Source organism: Tachysurus vachellii, chromosome 7, assembly GCF_030014155.1.
Source record: "Tachysurus vachellii isolate PV-2020 chromosome 7, HZAU_Pvac_v1, whole genome shotgun sequence".
In the NCBI taxonomy this organism is placed as follows: Eukaryota; Metazoa; Chordata; class Actinopteri; order Siluriformes; family Bagridae; genus Tachysurus; species Tachysurus vachellii.
Window position 1 is genome coordinate 2,258,923 of NC_083466.1, and position 15,906 is coordinate 2,274,828.

General features: G+C 40.6%; 1 protein-coding gene across 1 annotated transcript; it reads right to left on the reverse strand.

The window, feature by feature from the left end:
• Positions 1-896: 896 nt before the first annotated feature.
• On the reverse strand, positions 897-3,945 carry LOC132848087 (uncharacterized). The gene is made up of 7 exons (XM_060873589.1): positions 3,813-3,945; positions 2,671-2,829; positions 1,923-2,084; positions 1,638-1,800; positions 1,369-1,550; positions 1,187-1,279; positions 897-968 (listed from the first exon to the last, which is right to left on the reverse strand). The coding sequence occupies exons 1-7, from the start codon at positions 3,942-3,944 to the stop codon at positions 897-899; spliced, it is 963 nt and encodes a 320-aa protein (XP_060729572.1). The 5' UTR covers position 3,945.
• Between the last annotated feature and the right edge of the window lie 11,961 nt (positions 3,946-15,906).

Genomic DNA, 15,906 nt, shown 5'->3' on the forward strand with positions numbered 1-15,906 from the left:
CATACTCAGAATTTGTTCTCTGCGTTTAACCCATCCAAAGTGCACACACACACACACACAGCAGTGAACACACACACCATGAACACACACCTGGAGCAGTGGGCAGCCATTTATGCTGCAGCGCCCGGGGAGAAGTTGGGGGGGTTCGGTGCCTTGTTCAAGGGCACCTCAGTCGTGGTATTGCCGGGCCGAGACTCGAACCCACAACCTTAGGGTTAGGAGTCAAACTCTCTAACCATTAGGCCACGACTTCCCCCCATACATGTATGTGTAGACGAGTAAAGACTTTGATGTTCAGTATGAGTATATTATGAATAAATATCTTTATGATTACAGCAGCATGTATGTGATGGAGCCATGTACGAAAGTGCTTTAAAGCCGTTATCAACGAATACATTACCATTCATTCATTCATTCATTCATCTTCTACCTCTTATCCGAACTACCTCGGGTCACGGGGAGCCTGTGTCTATCTCAGGCGTCATCGGGCATCAAGGCAGGATACACCCTGGACGGAGTGCCAACCCATCGCAAGGCACACACACACTCTCATTCACTCACACAATCACACACTACGGACAATTTTCCAGAGATGCCAATCAACCTACCATGCATGTCTTTGGACCGGGGGAAGAAACCGGAGTACCCGGAGGAAACCCCCGAGGCCGAGACGGGGAGAACATGCAAACTCCACACACACAAGGCGGATGCGGGAATCGAACCCCCAACCCTGGAGGTGTGAGGCGAACGTGCTAACCACTAAGCCACCGTGCACCCCCGAACACATTAACACTGGTTTGCTAAACTCTAAACTCTAAGTGCTACAAGCGCTAGTTTAAATGTTTTAGGAAGAGGTCCTGTAGGTCTTCATTTGACGTTTGAAGACAGCTAGTGACTCAGTTGTTCGGACAGCTACGGGATGACTTCATGGGTATATGGTTTAGTTCTGGTTCTACCCTGTCTGCGGTCTTATCATTGGTAGAATATCCTAATGTGTTCACATGCTATGTGTTTTCTTTGTTTGCTTATGTATATGCCTTTTGTTTCTCTTTCTACCTGCTCTTTTCTTGGACACTATGGACACCGATAATGATTCGTGGATTGCCATGCATTTTTACGTCCGTGTGTAAGTTCTCCACCATCTCTTATTGACATTCGGACGTACCCCTGCGATTAGGCATCTAACCTGTCTCCTGAAGTCCAGAAGAAGATGGTGCAGCCTTTGAACTCTCTGCAGCAGTCTCTTCTTAATGTGCATGATTAACTGCTGCAGCCGGGCCTGCCGAGACAGGAAATCATCAGCTCAGAGGAATCATGGAATGTGGCAGATATATGACCTTATGGAAATCTATCTACTTTTCACCCCACCTCTGTCGCAGCTAAGCACGCCTCACATCCTTTGGCGCGAAAGACCAGGCCGCGATCTACCGCTCCCATTGAGATTAGTGCTAACGTCTCGTTCTCGATGCCGCTGCCTCCTCTTTGGGACTTAAAGGTCATCCAGTGGTTTCCTTCCAAGCAGAGGGTCATCCGGAGGTCATCCGAAGAATCTGGATGAAGATGGAGATTAAAGAGTGCACTGTGTGTACATAATCAGCTCATGTGAAAAGGGAAAACAAGAAGATTTTAATTCTGACCACCGGCATATCCAGCAGCAGCTTGTAAACAGCGCTTTCCCAGCGTGGTCTGCAGCCAGATGTGTTCGCTGTGGTCAAATTTCGCCTGGACCTGCAGTACAGAGTTCCTGCTTGCGGAATGCACATTTCCTCCAAACTCAACACTCCAGTTTCCCATTTTCCACTGCAACACACAATTCACACTCACACTCTTTACAAACCTCCGAACTTCAAACATTCAAACAACGTTATTGACTGACAACGTTATTGATCTTAATCTGACTAGCTGGTTGTTGAAATGGTGACCTCAGTGAGCAGGGAGTAGTGGCTGCGTTGAGCACTGCTGGTGTTCCTAAGCGCCAAAACCAACGCGCAGTTCTGGGTTTGGTCAGATAGCGACACACTGGTGCGGCTGTACAGCAAATCCTTCCCCGAGTTCACTCGGTGAGAACCTGACCAAGACAGAGCCTGTAGAACAAAACACATTGAAATTAAAGAAGGAAATGGAAGCGCTGTTTAAAAATGGGCTATTGTTTCCATAGTAACACTTCACAGTAGTTCATATAAATAGATCATCTTTAATGAGTGTTTTTAGGAGACATTTACAGACGATGCTGCATTTTATTTGTTCTATTATCTACAAGAGAGAGGAAAGTGATGAAGGAGAAAGAAAGGCTGTGTGGAAACATCTGTTTATCGCTGCTATAAAGCTGTTAGAGATAAATTATGGCTTGAGGTTCATTAAAATGTTTGCATTGGCAAATTGTCATACCTTCATAGCACGAGACATATTTTTCCCTTCAACACACACACGCACACACACACAAAAGTATCCACATTCGACAGTTCCTGTTATATGCTGTGTGAACAAATCATCAAAAGCATTGATTTATTATACAAATTAGCCGAGTTCTAAACACATGGAAATGGCTACCATTGAAATAACATTGTGGTCAGATATGCTGTAAGAGAAACACACGTGTGCTGCAAGTTATTATGGCCCCAGTGATGTGCCAAGCCTTTATGAGCATTCATACCATACACACACACTCACTGGTTGTGGAGCACAGAGCCCTAGAAGGATATGATGTTCCAGGACATCTTTAAGGTTAGACTGTATCTGAGCCCGGAGTGTATGAGAAGAACATGGACCAGGCGAGATGTTCTGGGCTGAAGTTTCCATCTGGACAGTGTGCATTCCTCTGTCAGTTTTCTGTTTAATAGAGTAAGAAAACACACACACACACACACAAACACACACACACACACACACACACACACACAAAACACACAACCAGTCAACATCACCTTCACCTAAACTGGGGAAACTTTATTTATTTATTTATTTATTTCACAATATTGCTAATGGTTAAAATCCTCTTTCTGTAAAGAATTTCGGACCCTACTTCATGCCGTACATCTTAAATACATTCATACTTGAGGCAGAGGTGTTTGTTTTTTATACAGTTCCTTTTTATAGATTTTATTTTTTCATGATTTCCATTTCTTTATTTCTTTTTCTACATGTTTATTATCTACAATTTTATATATATATACACATACATTGAGGAAAATAACTATTTGAACACCCTGCTATTTTGCAAGTTCTCCCACTTGGAAATCATGGAGGGGTCTGAAATCGTCATCGTAGGTGCATGTCCACTGTGAGAGACATAATCTAAAAAAAAAAAAAAAAATCCAGAAATCACAATATATGATTTTTTTAACTATTTATTTGTATGATACAGCTGCAAATAAGTATTTGAACACCTGTCTATCAGCTAGATTTCTGACCCTCAAAGACCTGTTAGTCTTCCTTTAAAATGTCCACCTCCACTCCATTAGATGCACCTGTCTGAGGTCGTTAGCTGCATAAAGACACCTGTCCACCCCATACATTCAGTAAGAATCCAACTACTAACATGGCCAAGACCAAAGAGCTGTCCAAAGACACTAGAGACAAAATTAATTGTACACCTCCACAAGGCTGGAAAGGGCTACGGGGAAATTGCCAAGCAGCTTGGTGAAAAAAGGTCCACTGTTGGAGCAATCATTAGAATATATATATATATATATATATATATATATATTTTGCCACTTTAATAAATGGAATAACTTTGGTAATACTTCCACTCTGCAGTTTATTCTTTATTATTCTGGAGTCCTTTTTTTATCGGATTTATTTTCTGGACTTACCTGATATCTCATGCTTTGCTGAATTCTCTTGTCACCCCACTTGAGTTCTGCGCCTTGAGAGAAGGAACATTTGCCTTCTTGTGCCATGGAGGTGCAGCCGTGGGCTTCCACAAGAGGGAGAACTGACCGCATCTGAAATTCATTGTTCCAAAATCTGCAGTCACTAAAAAAAATATTTTGCTTCAATCCCTGCTTACTTTCGCTAGAAATCATTTTAGACGTATTTCAAGGTCAAAACAGACAACAGGCTTAAAATAATCCCAACCATTTTCTTTGCAGAGTCTTTGTTCAGGCTCTCCAAAAAAAGGAGAAAAAAAAACTTCCATTATTTATTTATTTATTTATTTATTTATTTATTTATTTGTTTATTTATTTATAGTCCCGAAACAATTCCATCTAAGGGCATTTTACATAGTACATGATAAATATTACACATTATATCATTGCATCATTGGATCATACACTATGTATTCAGACTTCAGACTTTTAAATGTAATAAGAATCATTCACTTTTTTACTTCTAAAATATTCTTAAATATTAAATTCTATGTATTTGGGATTATAGGCCATCTTTAAAAGTGCAGTGTTGACTTTCTGGAAGCATTGGGATTGAAATTCACAACCTTAAGGAGACTCGAGCAAATCTATTTCTCCAGATCCACCATTCTGTTTTGTTCTGTGTATTACAGTACACGAAGACGCACCTACTGTAATGCACCAAAAACAGCGCCCTCTGGTGGTCAGAAAGACTTATTTTTGTTGTTGTTTTTGTTATTATTATTATTATTATTATTACTGTAGTGCAGTCAAGAAGCATGAATTACCTGTCCGGGTGAAACAAAAACACAAGCCTGCGTCATGCTGAAGTCCTCGTGGCTCCGGTTATTTACTGTTACGGAGACGTTCATGGGTGTTCCATGATCCCAGGACAAATGGAGCTATTGGAAGAATGGTATATTTCTCATCTAATGTTTCTGTAAATATGAATTGGATATGTGTGTGTGTGTGAAGGAGAAAGAGAGAGAGAGCAAGAGAGCGAGAGAGATTTGTACCTGATTGTTCCTGCCATGTCCTAGTTCCCGTTTATGTGACAGCACTTGCAGGTGTAAGTGTTTGAGAGCGGACGTAAAAGGTTGTTTAAGCTCGAGCACAGCCTCGTTCTGTCCGCCTGCAGAGTTCCAAGAACCCGTAGCTTGTATCTGCTCACACACGGTAAATTTCATACAACTGTCAATCGTGCTTGTGCTCAGCCCAAAAAAAATGAATTTAAAGCAGAAAATGCATATTTTGGAAATAATTTCTCGCTTCAGAAGAGACAGACACATCTCCGGTCTACTTCCTACCTGCTCCTGTGCTCCAGTCAGATCCCAGTCAATGACCGCTTTGGCCCGTTTGGCCTGATTTTCATTCTCAAGCCTCACCTCCAGCTCCCATCCCCGAGTCTGAGGCCCAAATTCATCTGAAATAAAAAAACAAAACAAAAACTTAGATTTATTACCGAAGGAAAAAAAATGGACTTGAGAAAATAAATCTGAATATTCATTAAAAAAGTAGGGTTTTATTCCATAGTTAATGATAGCACCGGTACCTATCTCTGACGATTTCCATTGCTGTAGCCCTGTAGGCACAGGTGAGTTTTCATCTATCCACTGTGTGTGGTGCGTGAGGATGCGTGATCCATTGCGCCCAACATAACCTGTCTTTACTAAAAGACTTGTGGGAACTGACATCAACTGCATGGAAATAGAAATAAAGTCATCAAGTAATATATATATAAAATATGTTACACGTAGTAGATGTGATAATTTCATTTCAACACAACAATTGGACGTCTGCCACAGTGCTAAATTCTCAAATCTAAAAAAAATTATTTATGCAGTAAGACTTCAGCGTGTCTGAACTTTGAGGTAAAGTTTTAGCTTTTTAACCTTTTCTACAGCACAGAAAGAGTTTAAGCTTTGCAAGAGTTTACCTTTGTGAAAAAAATCTGGACCGGAAATGACTTTTTATAGCTGTTAGTATGTAAGTAAGTATGTAAGGTGATATAAAAAGAATAAAACATTTCCAAATCGATTTCATGTACTGTAAATAAGGGGGGCTTGGTGGCTTAGTGGTTAGCACGTTCGCCTCACACCTCCAGGGTTGGGGGTTCGATTCCTGCCTCCGCCTTGTGTGTGTGGAGTTTGCATGTTCTCCCCGTGCCTCGGGGGTTTCATCTGGGTACTCCGGTTTCCTCCCCCGGTCCAAAGACATGCATGGTAGGTTGATTGGTTGATTGTTGATCTGGAAAATTGTCCGTAGTGTGTGATTGTGAGAGTGAATGAGAGTGTGTGTGTGCCCTGTGATGGGTTGGCACTCCGTCCAGGGTGTATCCTGCCTTGATGCCCAATGACGCCTGAGATAGGCACAGGCTCCCCGTGACCCGAGGTAGTTCGGATAAGCGTTAGAAAATGAGTGAGATTTCATGTAAAGTTTTATTGAACAATTTTTTTTCCTTCCAATTGGCTTATCTATCACACAGCATCTGTTATTACATGTAACATCAATGCTTGAGAATTTCATTTGTACCTGAGGTAAAGAGTGGTAAAGCTCGAACACTTGCTTGAATCCGAGCTTTGTCTGTGAAGCCTGTCCTTTAAAACGCATCACGTGTTTGTCAATCGTTAACTCTGCTGCTGCCTTAACCGAAGAAGACGATCGATTCAGCTGTATGAAGACAGAAGCATAGATATCGATAAGGTACTGATTTACAAACACGTGAAGAATGTTAATTTGCGTATGGAAATCTGTACTTCTACAGGCAGGGGTGGCTCTAGAGGCGGGGCCACAGGGGCCCTGGCCCCTGCTGAAATCTGATTGGCTTGGGAATGACTGCCGAAATGTATTTGCACCGTACTGAATAAATTATTTAGTGTGCTTGAATGTACCCTGTACTTGGCCCCTGAATGTAACATGTGACCCCTTAATGGCCCCTGTTACAGAAAAATCCTAGAACCGCCGCTGTCTACAGGTAAAATTATGGCTCAGACTTAAGAAAACAAATACCTGATAAAAATTTTACAATGAGAGAAAGAAACATTAGGGTTATATATGGCAATTGAATCAAGGAACAAACACAAAACAGGTGACCACATTAAGGTAGCAAAGAAATAATAGAGGGATGGAGACAAGAAAGCAGAAACAAAGGCACTTAGAAATCTAAACAAAAGCACAATGTATTAAATCAATGTATTATTTTGTTTGTTAAAATCTCAACTCGGGGGGCACGGTGGCTTAGTGGTTAGCACGTTCGCCTCACACCTCCAGGTTTGGGGGTTCGATTCCCGCCTCCGCCTTGTGTGTGTGGAGTTTGCATGTTCTCCCCGTGCCTCGGGGGTTTCCTCCGGGTACTCCGGTTTCCTCCCCCGGTCCAAAGACATACATGGTAGGTTGATTGGCATCTCTGGAAAATTGTCCATAATGTGTGATTGTGTGAGTGAATGAGTGTGTGTGTGTGTGCCCTGCGATGGGTTGGCACTCTGTCCAGGGTGTATCCTGCCTTGATGCCCGATGATGCCTGAGATAGGCACAGGCTCCCCGTGACCCGAGGTAGTTCAGATAAGTGGTAGAAAATGAGTGAATGAATGAAAATCTCAACTCTCTCCTTCGTGTGGGTGTTCTTGAGTTTGGACACACTGAAATCTTCAGTAAACCAGGTTTTAACATACCTGTGACTTGGCGTCAAACCCAAATGGGACATAAGGTTGAAGAGAAGAGATGTTGTGTTGAACATTAACCACCAGGCCAGTGCTAGAATTAAGGAATAGGGAAAAGTGAGGATATTATTTATAACAACTCTGGACATTGTGCACCATAAGATCATACTGAACCTGGGTGTTAGGTGGTGTCCTAGAAGCTTAACTAGCAATGATATGGTTCCTTGGTTTTCTTGCAGAATGTGGATGGAATCTGACAAATTAGCCTGTATCTCCGTCTGTTTGTATAAAGAATGAGTTCATGTAATATTGCAGTACACTAAACGATCTTCAGATCTTTGCTAGAGAAACCGTCCATACCCTCAGCGACTGATTCAGCGCCTCTGAGTAGCAGTAACCCAGCAGGTTGTCCAAGCCGATCCTCCCCATGCAGTTCACCTGTTAAAACAAGCCGAATGTCCGTTAAGTTTGTCTTCTTTGTAGGAGATGAGCATGGAATCAGAGGCATTTCCTTTAAATAACACACGAAACCAACTGAACCAGAACACAGGGATCTCCAAAAGAGCCATGCCATTAATCCCTTAACAAATGATCAATGTTAAATATGAACCAACCAAAAATGTGCCACATTCGAGAGAGACTGAAATACCACTGGAATTGTGGTGGTAAGACACTAAATGGAGCACTTACCAGTAAGTGCCCAGGAATTTCTGTAGAATTGTGCAGTCTTCTCTGCAGCATGAGCTTCAGCTCTTGGGTTCCACCATGGAGCACAAGCTCAGCAGATAGACCACTTTTACTCTGCTGCACATCCACCATGGCACTGGTGGTAAATGGGATTCCTGCGGCAATGGAAATGTATAAAATACGCTAAGATGACGTTCCTTCACTTCAATCAATTTTCCCTTGAGCACAATGGACTACAGTCAAATTTAGCACAATATAAAAAGTCCCCCCATTTCCCCCACTGTACATACTCAACCCTTTAATGTAAAAGAGCAAGAATGGTAGATTTGAGTGTACCTGCGGAGAGCAGCCACAAAAAGGAGTGATCGAGTTGAGCTTGGAGAGCATTCTGTCCATGCTGTATAAAGATCCTGCTAATGTTCATGCTGAGTGACTTCTCCTGAGCCAGGACACAAATCCAGGCACTTTCAGACCCATTCATTTCCTCTTTAAACCTAGACATTGCATGTCTCATCTCCACACGATATACAGCATGGTCTGCTGTTAACGTCAAGTGTCCTAGGGAACATGAGAACAAAGTATCAGTGAATTGATCTCAGTAGTGGTGTCACACATTACTATTCTAAACTTTGTCAATAAGAATGAAACAACATACTATTTATACATTTACAGTACATATTTATCATTATAATCCGTATCATTTATCCATATGATGATCGTTGTGGCCTACCCTCAGTCAGACCCTTTCCCTGATCCAGGAGCCCTGCTAAGTTGAAGACATGTGGCAGGACTGAAATGCCAGACACTGAGACATTCAAGTCCCCTAAAAGAGACAACCGGAGTCTAGGGCTGTGCTCTAGAGCTGCATTGATCTGAGCCTGAAACATCTCATCACTCTTTCTCAGTGCACACAAGACAAAGAAACTGAGAGAAGAGCAAATATAATAAAAATGTTAAACGATGTAGGGACTAGTATCAAAAAATATGCTGTTGAAAAGTCGGTTGAGGCGAAATGTACAATAAATCACCTGTCTGAGGAAGCGTTTGCACTGAGATGAAGGTGGAGGTCTGTTATGACCGGTGTAAATAAAGTTTGCTGAAAGCTGAGGTTGAAGTCGACCACGTGAATGCTCTTTCGTATAGCATTAGCCAGAGAAACATCTAGCATAGCATTTAACTTGCCATCAGACCTCAGATGTACAGAACTGCTAATATTTCCAGAAGGAGTCTTCTCTAGTGTCAAATATGCCTGAAAAACAAATTTTCATTAACATTACATTTTAGCATTAGCATTTTGCTGCGAGATTGAAATGAATTTCGTCGGATGTGATGTTTGTTAGTAAAGTGTAATTTTTTTACATCATAGCCCTTATCATCGATGACCACATTTGCTTTTGTGATGTATTTAAAGTCTTTACTTGTCCTGTAACTTCTCATCACCTCAAAATCAGACGTTACAGAGGAGGGAATTTTTAACTGTAATGCAAAAAGCAGATGTCAAACAGGGACAACAATTTCTTTGAGCTACAACACTAATAGCTAGCATTAAATTGTTCACAAGTAATATATTAGCTTAAAGGTAAATAAAGAACAATACAACATATAGTTTCAGAAAACAATTTCTTTGAGCTACAACACTAATAGCTAGCATTAAATTGCTCACAAGTAATATATTAGCATAAAGGTAAATAAAGAACAATACAACATATAGTTTCACCTGTAGCAGCTGAGTGTAGTTGACTTTGATTACAACACTTTGCTGAGAAGAACCTTCACCATAAAGTTGGACCTGACCCAGAATCAGTGCCGTCTCCTTTTTAGCGATTAGCATCCTCCCTTGCAGCAGTTGCATTGTCTAAAATACATTAGATGTTTTTAAATAATTTCATAAGTAATGCTTATGGTGCATAAAGTTGTAATGTATTTATTTCTTTGTAGCATCAATGTTCGTGAATTATTGCAGCATGATCATGCAGAAAGATCATTAGTTCTTTGGCTTACCTGGTTTTTGTAGATGCTAATGCAAATTTCCATGTCTTGTGGGATATTTTTCAAGTTAAAGGAATTAATCAAAGAGGAGCACACCTAAGACCAAAAACAGTGTCCTCAGGGATAAATCCTATCAACTGATAATAATATGATCATGATTAACAAGATGGTACTGTTGATTGTACGGCAGGTATTGTTTTAAGACCAAATATCTGAAATATAAACAGAAAAACAGGATGGACTTCTAGGACATACGTATGGTTGAAATTGCTGTGGTTGAAATCCAAGAGTCAGCACGTGAATAGCTTTTCTGTTGTCACTGAGCAGCAGCTTTGACTCAAATACATAGATTCCTTTATAGAGATCGATGGTGAATGTCTTTTGAAGGTGTAGACTTTGTGGAAGGAACTTAAAAGGCTGCCTGTTGATAGGAATACAGTCAAAAGTAACACATTGAATCTGAATTTAAATTGTAACGTCAGCAAAATTGTTTCAGCTTTAATGGAACCATCTTAATATCAGAAATGAATAATGAATCCACAAGTACCTGAAGTGCAGTACCCATCGTTTTTGATACAAGTTCACATCCTTCCTCATCTCTTCCACTCTACCACCGATATCCAGCTCAAGGTAAGAACCGTTTAAGTCTGATAGAGTTATAGTCATCATTAAGAACTTCTTCTTAAGCTTCTGAAATAAGAATGAACAAACAGATTTGATTACGCAAGAGTCTGGTATCTTAATAAGCATTTGGTTTGAACAGGCCCTATACCTTATCGACAATGTTGAGGCTTGCGGAGATGTTGAGGTTCTCCTTGCCATAGCCGGTGCTCATATCTAGAGTCTTCAACTCTTTTCCGTTCCCCAGTGAAATCTCACCTCTCAGGTTTGGCATCCAAGCTGTACTCATAGAACATGAGGCATTAACTCTACGTTTTCCCGATGTGATGTAGCCACCAACCTGGAGCAATGCAAACACATACAGTATAAGTGAATCTGCAGAATATGCAGAAATATGCAGAATTCATCATTAGATAGCCATGGTTACCTTCAGATAGCTGACTGTTGGTGTGAATATATATATGTGTCCCTCTCTGTCTCTGCCCCTCTCCCTGTAGAGACCATCCAGCATCAAGTTGCTAATTGTAAACATCTTGCGGGTTGTGATTTCAGAAGTGAACTGTGAAGTGCCATGCTGGAGCTGAGATAACTTATGAGCCATGTAGACATACAGCCATGGTGTGTCCATGTTTAAGGACCCTGTGTTTGGAAGATGTGAAGAATAAAGCTTGATACAGTATATGTTTATCTTAAATGGACTACTATTGCAAGTCTAGAATAGACCAGTACCTTCCCATTTCCTTAATGAAGATTTTGCAGACATATCTTTCCAATGAAGCCCAGCCACTAGAGGAATCTGGTCGTTATAATTGACCTTCAGATGGGTGCTCATCTCAGACTGCCTTCTTTTCTGGCGGGAGTACAGGAACTGAGTCCTGCAATTTAGTCCTTTGTCTGGGATTCGTAAGCTAAACTGAAATACGAAGATTTCAACTCAGCCATCTTACTCTGCCATTTCATAGAACTCAAGACTACTGGGCATACTTTTTCTAACTATAGTATTCATGTTACTATGAATATACGCCAATATTACTTTAATATGGTCAGGGTTGCAGTGGACTCAAAGTCTAACCCAGATTAGTGTTAACTTCGTCACCTATTTTTAATTTAGTCTTAGTCTTAGTCTTGTGCCAAATGTCCTTGTTAGTTTTAGTCATATTTAGTCAATCACATATCTTTTTTTGTTAGTCAAGTTTTAGTCGACTAAAAGTCTTTTAATTTTAGTCTAGTTTTAGTCAAAAAATTGTAGTCTTTTTTTTTTTTTTAAAATAACATTATTACTGAGATTATTACTGATAAACATTTCAGTAAAAAAAGTGTTTCACATGTTTCACTCGAACTTGACTGCACATCACATTTTTTACTTTATTGATATTGCTTTAAATCCTAATGCAAAAACCGGTCATCGGGACATAAGCTGTCATGTACAATAAAAGAGCCTGTGCGCGACAAGAAATATAATTTAACACAAAAAGCCGCCTAGACGGTGGACTTGCGCTCGGACGAATTGTTTGTACGCATACACTAAACAGCGCGAAGCCGCGATCTCGTTCTGAATATTTTAAAGGCGTAACAGCTGATGAAAATTGTAAGCTGAGAGACAATTGTAGACAAAAATGAAGAGAGATTTTATCTTAGTTTTTATTTTATACAAAACATTTTCGTCTCGTCTTTTTTCGTCAACAATAACGCATGTTAATTTAGTCTTAGTCAGCGTTTTTGGACGGTGGTGCAGTCTTGTCATCGTCTCGTCTTAGTCATAAAAAAAAAAAAAAAAAAAAGGTTTGTTGACGAACATATTTCGTCTCGTCTAATGTGACGAGATTAACACTATCCCAGATTCACTGGAATAGACTGAACATTCAATAAAAACCAGGGCAATTTTCTATAGCCAATTAGACCTTCTAGCAGGGTTGACAGAGACCTACAAAACATAGCAGAAACAAGAGCAAGACTGTGTATCAAGTGGACATAAAGAGAACAGGTATAGAAACTCCACACAGACATCCTGAGTTCAGGATTGAACAAGGGATTTTGGAGGAACAACGAAATATGGCAGATATGAAAAGGCTTCACCTCTAGAGAATAACTGTTAAGACTCTGTCCAGACTGGTTCCTGATGGACTGACTCAACAGGACTCTTTGTTTGTTGCTACCTTGGTTCCATTGATTGCCATAGCTCAGGTCAAATGAAGACTGGATGTGAATGGGGCTCCTTTCATGTTGCATCTGAATCTGTAAATCAGAACAACACTGTGCCAATATGAACATTCATTTAGTGCTTCATTCATCATAACCATGAAATATAAAATAATTCTGTTACCCTGTGGTTGATTATTGCCATGTGGGAACACTGAACCTCATGCTCTACTGTCGTGCCATAGTGCTTCTCAATTGGCTTGACCTCGTGTCTCAGTTTTTGAGATATGTGGCACTCTTTCATGTTTTCTGAATCATCTAGAAAAAAAAAACATGAATCAGTCACTCACTTCTGTCTACTTTTGTTAAACAGCAATGTTGGAAGATTAGATCTCTTACCTTGCACCCCATATCTGATCCTCAAGCCAGAGGTCCACTCCAAGCCCCTGTGTTCAAGTAGTCCAAATATCCTGGTGCTAAGTAAGTAAGGCAGCAGGAGCCCTGCATCTACCGAATACTGCCTCTTGCCTTCATCCTGCCTCCGCTCAATCTGCACTGTGGATGAAGTCAGATAGAACTTTTGATCCACTATATGCTTTAGTTAAAAATGTATTGGAATCACATATCTTCTTTCATAGAACTTGTAGACTTAGTAGTAACTAACTAAGCCTCGCAAGGTTTTCTGTCTCCAAGGTACTAATTTAATTCCTTCATTTGTTGTATGCCCTTCAGTCATGGTCATATAAAAGTATGCATTGCTCTGTTTCATTGCAAAGACTTGCCCAAAACTCAAAGTTGAGAAAGTTTACTCACTTTACTTTCATCTGCTGACAGATTCCTAAGAACTTCGTAATTATTCATTCACTCATCTTCTACCGCTTATCCGAACTACCTCGGGTCACGGGGAGCCTGTGCCTATCTCAGGCGTCATCGGGCATCAAGGCAGGATACACCCTGGACGGAGTGCCAACCCATCGCAGGGCACACACACACTCTCATTCACTCACGCAATCACACACTACGGACAATTTTCCAGAGATGCCAATCAACCTACCATGCATGTCTTTGGACCGGGGGAGGAAACTGGAGTACCCGGAGGAAACCCCCGAGGCACGGGGAGAACATGCAAACTCCACACACACAAGGAGGCAGGAATCGAACCCCCAACCCTGGAGGTGTGAGGCGAACGTGCTAACCGCTAAGCCACCGTTCCCCCCGAGAAAGTTTACTTATTCTTATATACCCTTATAGTTCCTACAACCTTTGCCATTATCCGAATATAAAGGTCTTGCCTGAAAAGGAAGCATCCTTAATGAAGACATTTCTCAATTTTGCAGAAACATTGATCTTCCTGTTGGGCCCATGTGTGACATTAGCAGAAAGTATGGCTGGATGCCCATCTGCTGCAAACTTGGCCTCCAGTTGGTATAGTGTTCTCTTTTCTGATGAAAGACTCAGAGTCTCTATCAATCCCTGAAGTACAAGAGGAACGTATTATACATCTAAAATACATAAAAAAAAATAAAGCATATAAAATGAAATGTTTGGCATTGTTATGCATAGTTTTTTTTTTTACCTTTAGATAATAATGGTACTTGTCATCTATTAGTATTTCAGCCTTTCCTGACCTCTGACCATTCAGTTCATCAAATTGCCCTGTGGCCAACAATACAAGATTAGAAATGCTAGCATTCTGGATAAAACCATGGTACATAAGAATATATACAGATACAGTACAGAGAATTTACACATATATTTCTTTAACTGAGTAACCTTGAATAAGAATGGATTTCAAGGGGTGAACAATTTTAAGAATTAGCCTCTGAGGATTGAGATTGAAGTCAAAAGATATATCTCGGGGTATAGTGGATTGTGGGGTTCCAAGGAAGATGAGGATATTGGCTTCATGTGGAATCCAGGAGTTTTGCTGGCGAATGAAAACAAAGGCAATAACAATTAAAAGACGAGAGGAAATATTTACCTGAATGTTCAGCAATAAAAATACCCTAAAATGCCTACCTGGGGAACAAAGGCATAAGCTGCTTCTAAAAGGTACTTTTGGAGAACTCTGTCCAGTTTTTGTAGCCTCAAGGTAAAGATCATTGGGCCAGGAGGTGGAAAACTTTTTCCCATCAGCAGCACTGGGTAGGTGACATCAGTGCATAATTGCCATCCAAGCATCTTTGACCCTTGACCAAAAAAAACCCCAAAAAACTAAATTAATAGTTTTTACTTCATTTTAGTAGTCTTTGGTAACTGATTTTGTAAATTTGTGATGTACATGATTTGGGAGAACAGGTAGTCTTCTCTTTCAGATTTCTTGGTGTGAGCTCTTCTCTAGTTTCTCCACTTATGCGATACATTCTGAAACTATTTCAAGAAAGGAATTAGTATAGACTAGTATAGATTCACGAACAATTGTTTTTTTTTTCATTTGTCTGATAGATACTCTCAGACCTAAAGGACAAAATGTCCATGACATCATCAGGTGTGTTGAGAACCGTCTTCAGACTTTGACCATTGTGCACATAGATGCCTCCATCCAAGGTGGTGGATGTTCTGAACTGGGTGACCCACTCCAGTCCAACTCGACCAAAAGCTCCATCTACTCCCATTCTTGCTGAGATGTCAACAAATGCCCTTGATGAAAGAGCAACCACAAAAGATGAAGAAGACTTGTCGTACTAACTCAGATAACTATGCGGAAATTTATTTAGTACCTTTAAAGACCAAATACTTACTTTGGTTTAACATATCCAGCCAAGGAGAACTGAGACCAATCCTTAAAGTTAGCACTACCCTTCAACCAGAGTGAATAAAAAGAGGACATGTTGATGTTCAGCTTGACGGGCAGCCCTGAAAGTGATGGTAAGACAAGTTCTTCTGCCAGCACAATTGCCCTGTGGTTTAACTTAACCTCCTGTCCCTAAGATGCAGAAGAGATTAGTCAAAATTCATTGTTG

Bases quoted from the DNA above. Each gene is read 5' to 3' on its own strand.
- LOC132848087 (XM_060873589.1), bottom strand. From the start codon at position 3,944: ATGCGGTCAGTTCTCCCTCTTGTGGAAGCCCACGGCTGCACCTCCATG. The intron at 2,085-2,670 runs GTGAGTGTGTGT...TTTGTTCTACAG, and splicing joins GGCTCTGTGCTCCACAACCA to GCTCTGTCTTGGTCAGGTTC. The intron at 1,801-1,922 runs GTCACCATTTCA...TGTGTGTTGCAG, and splicing joins ACTACTCCCTGCTCACTGAG to TGGAAAATGGGAAACTGGAG.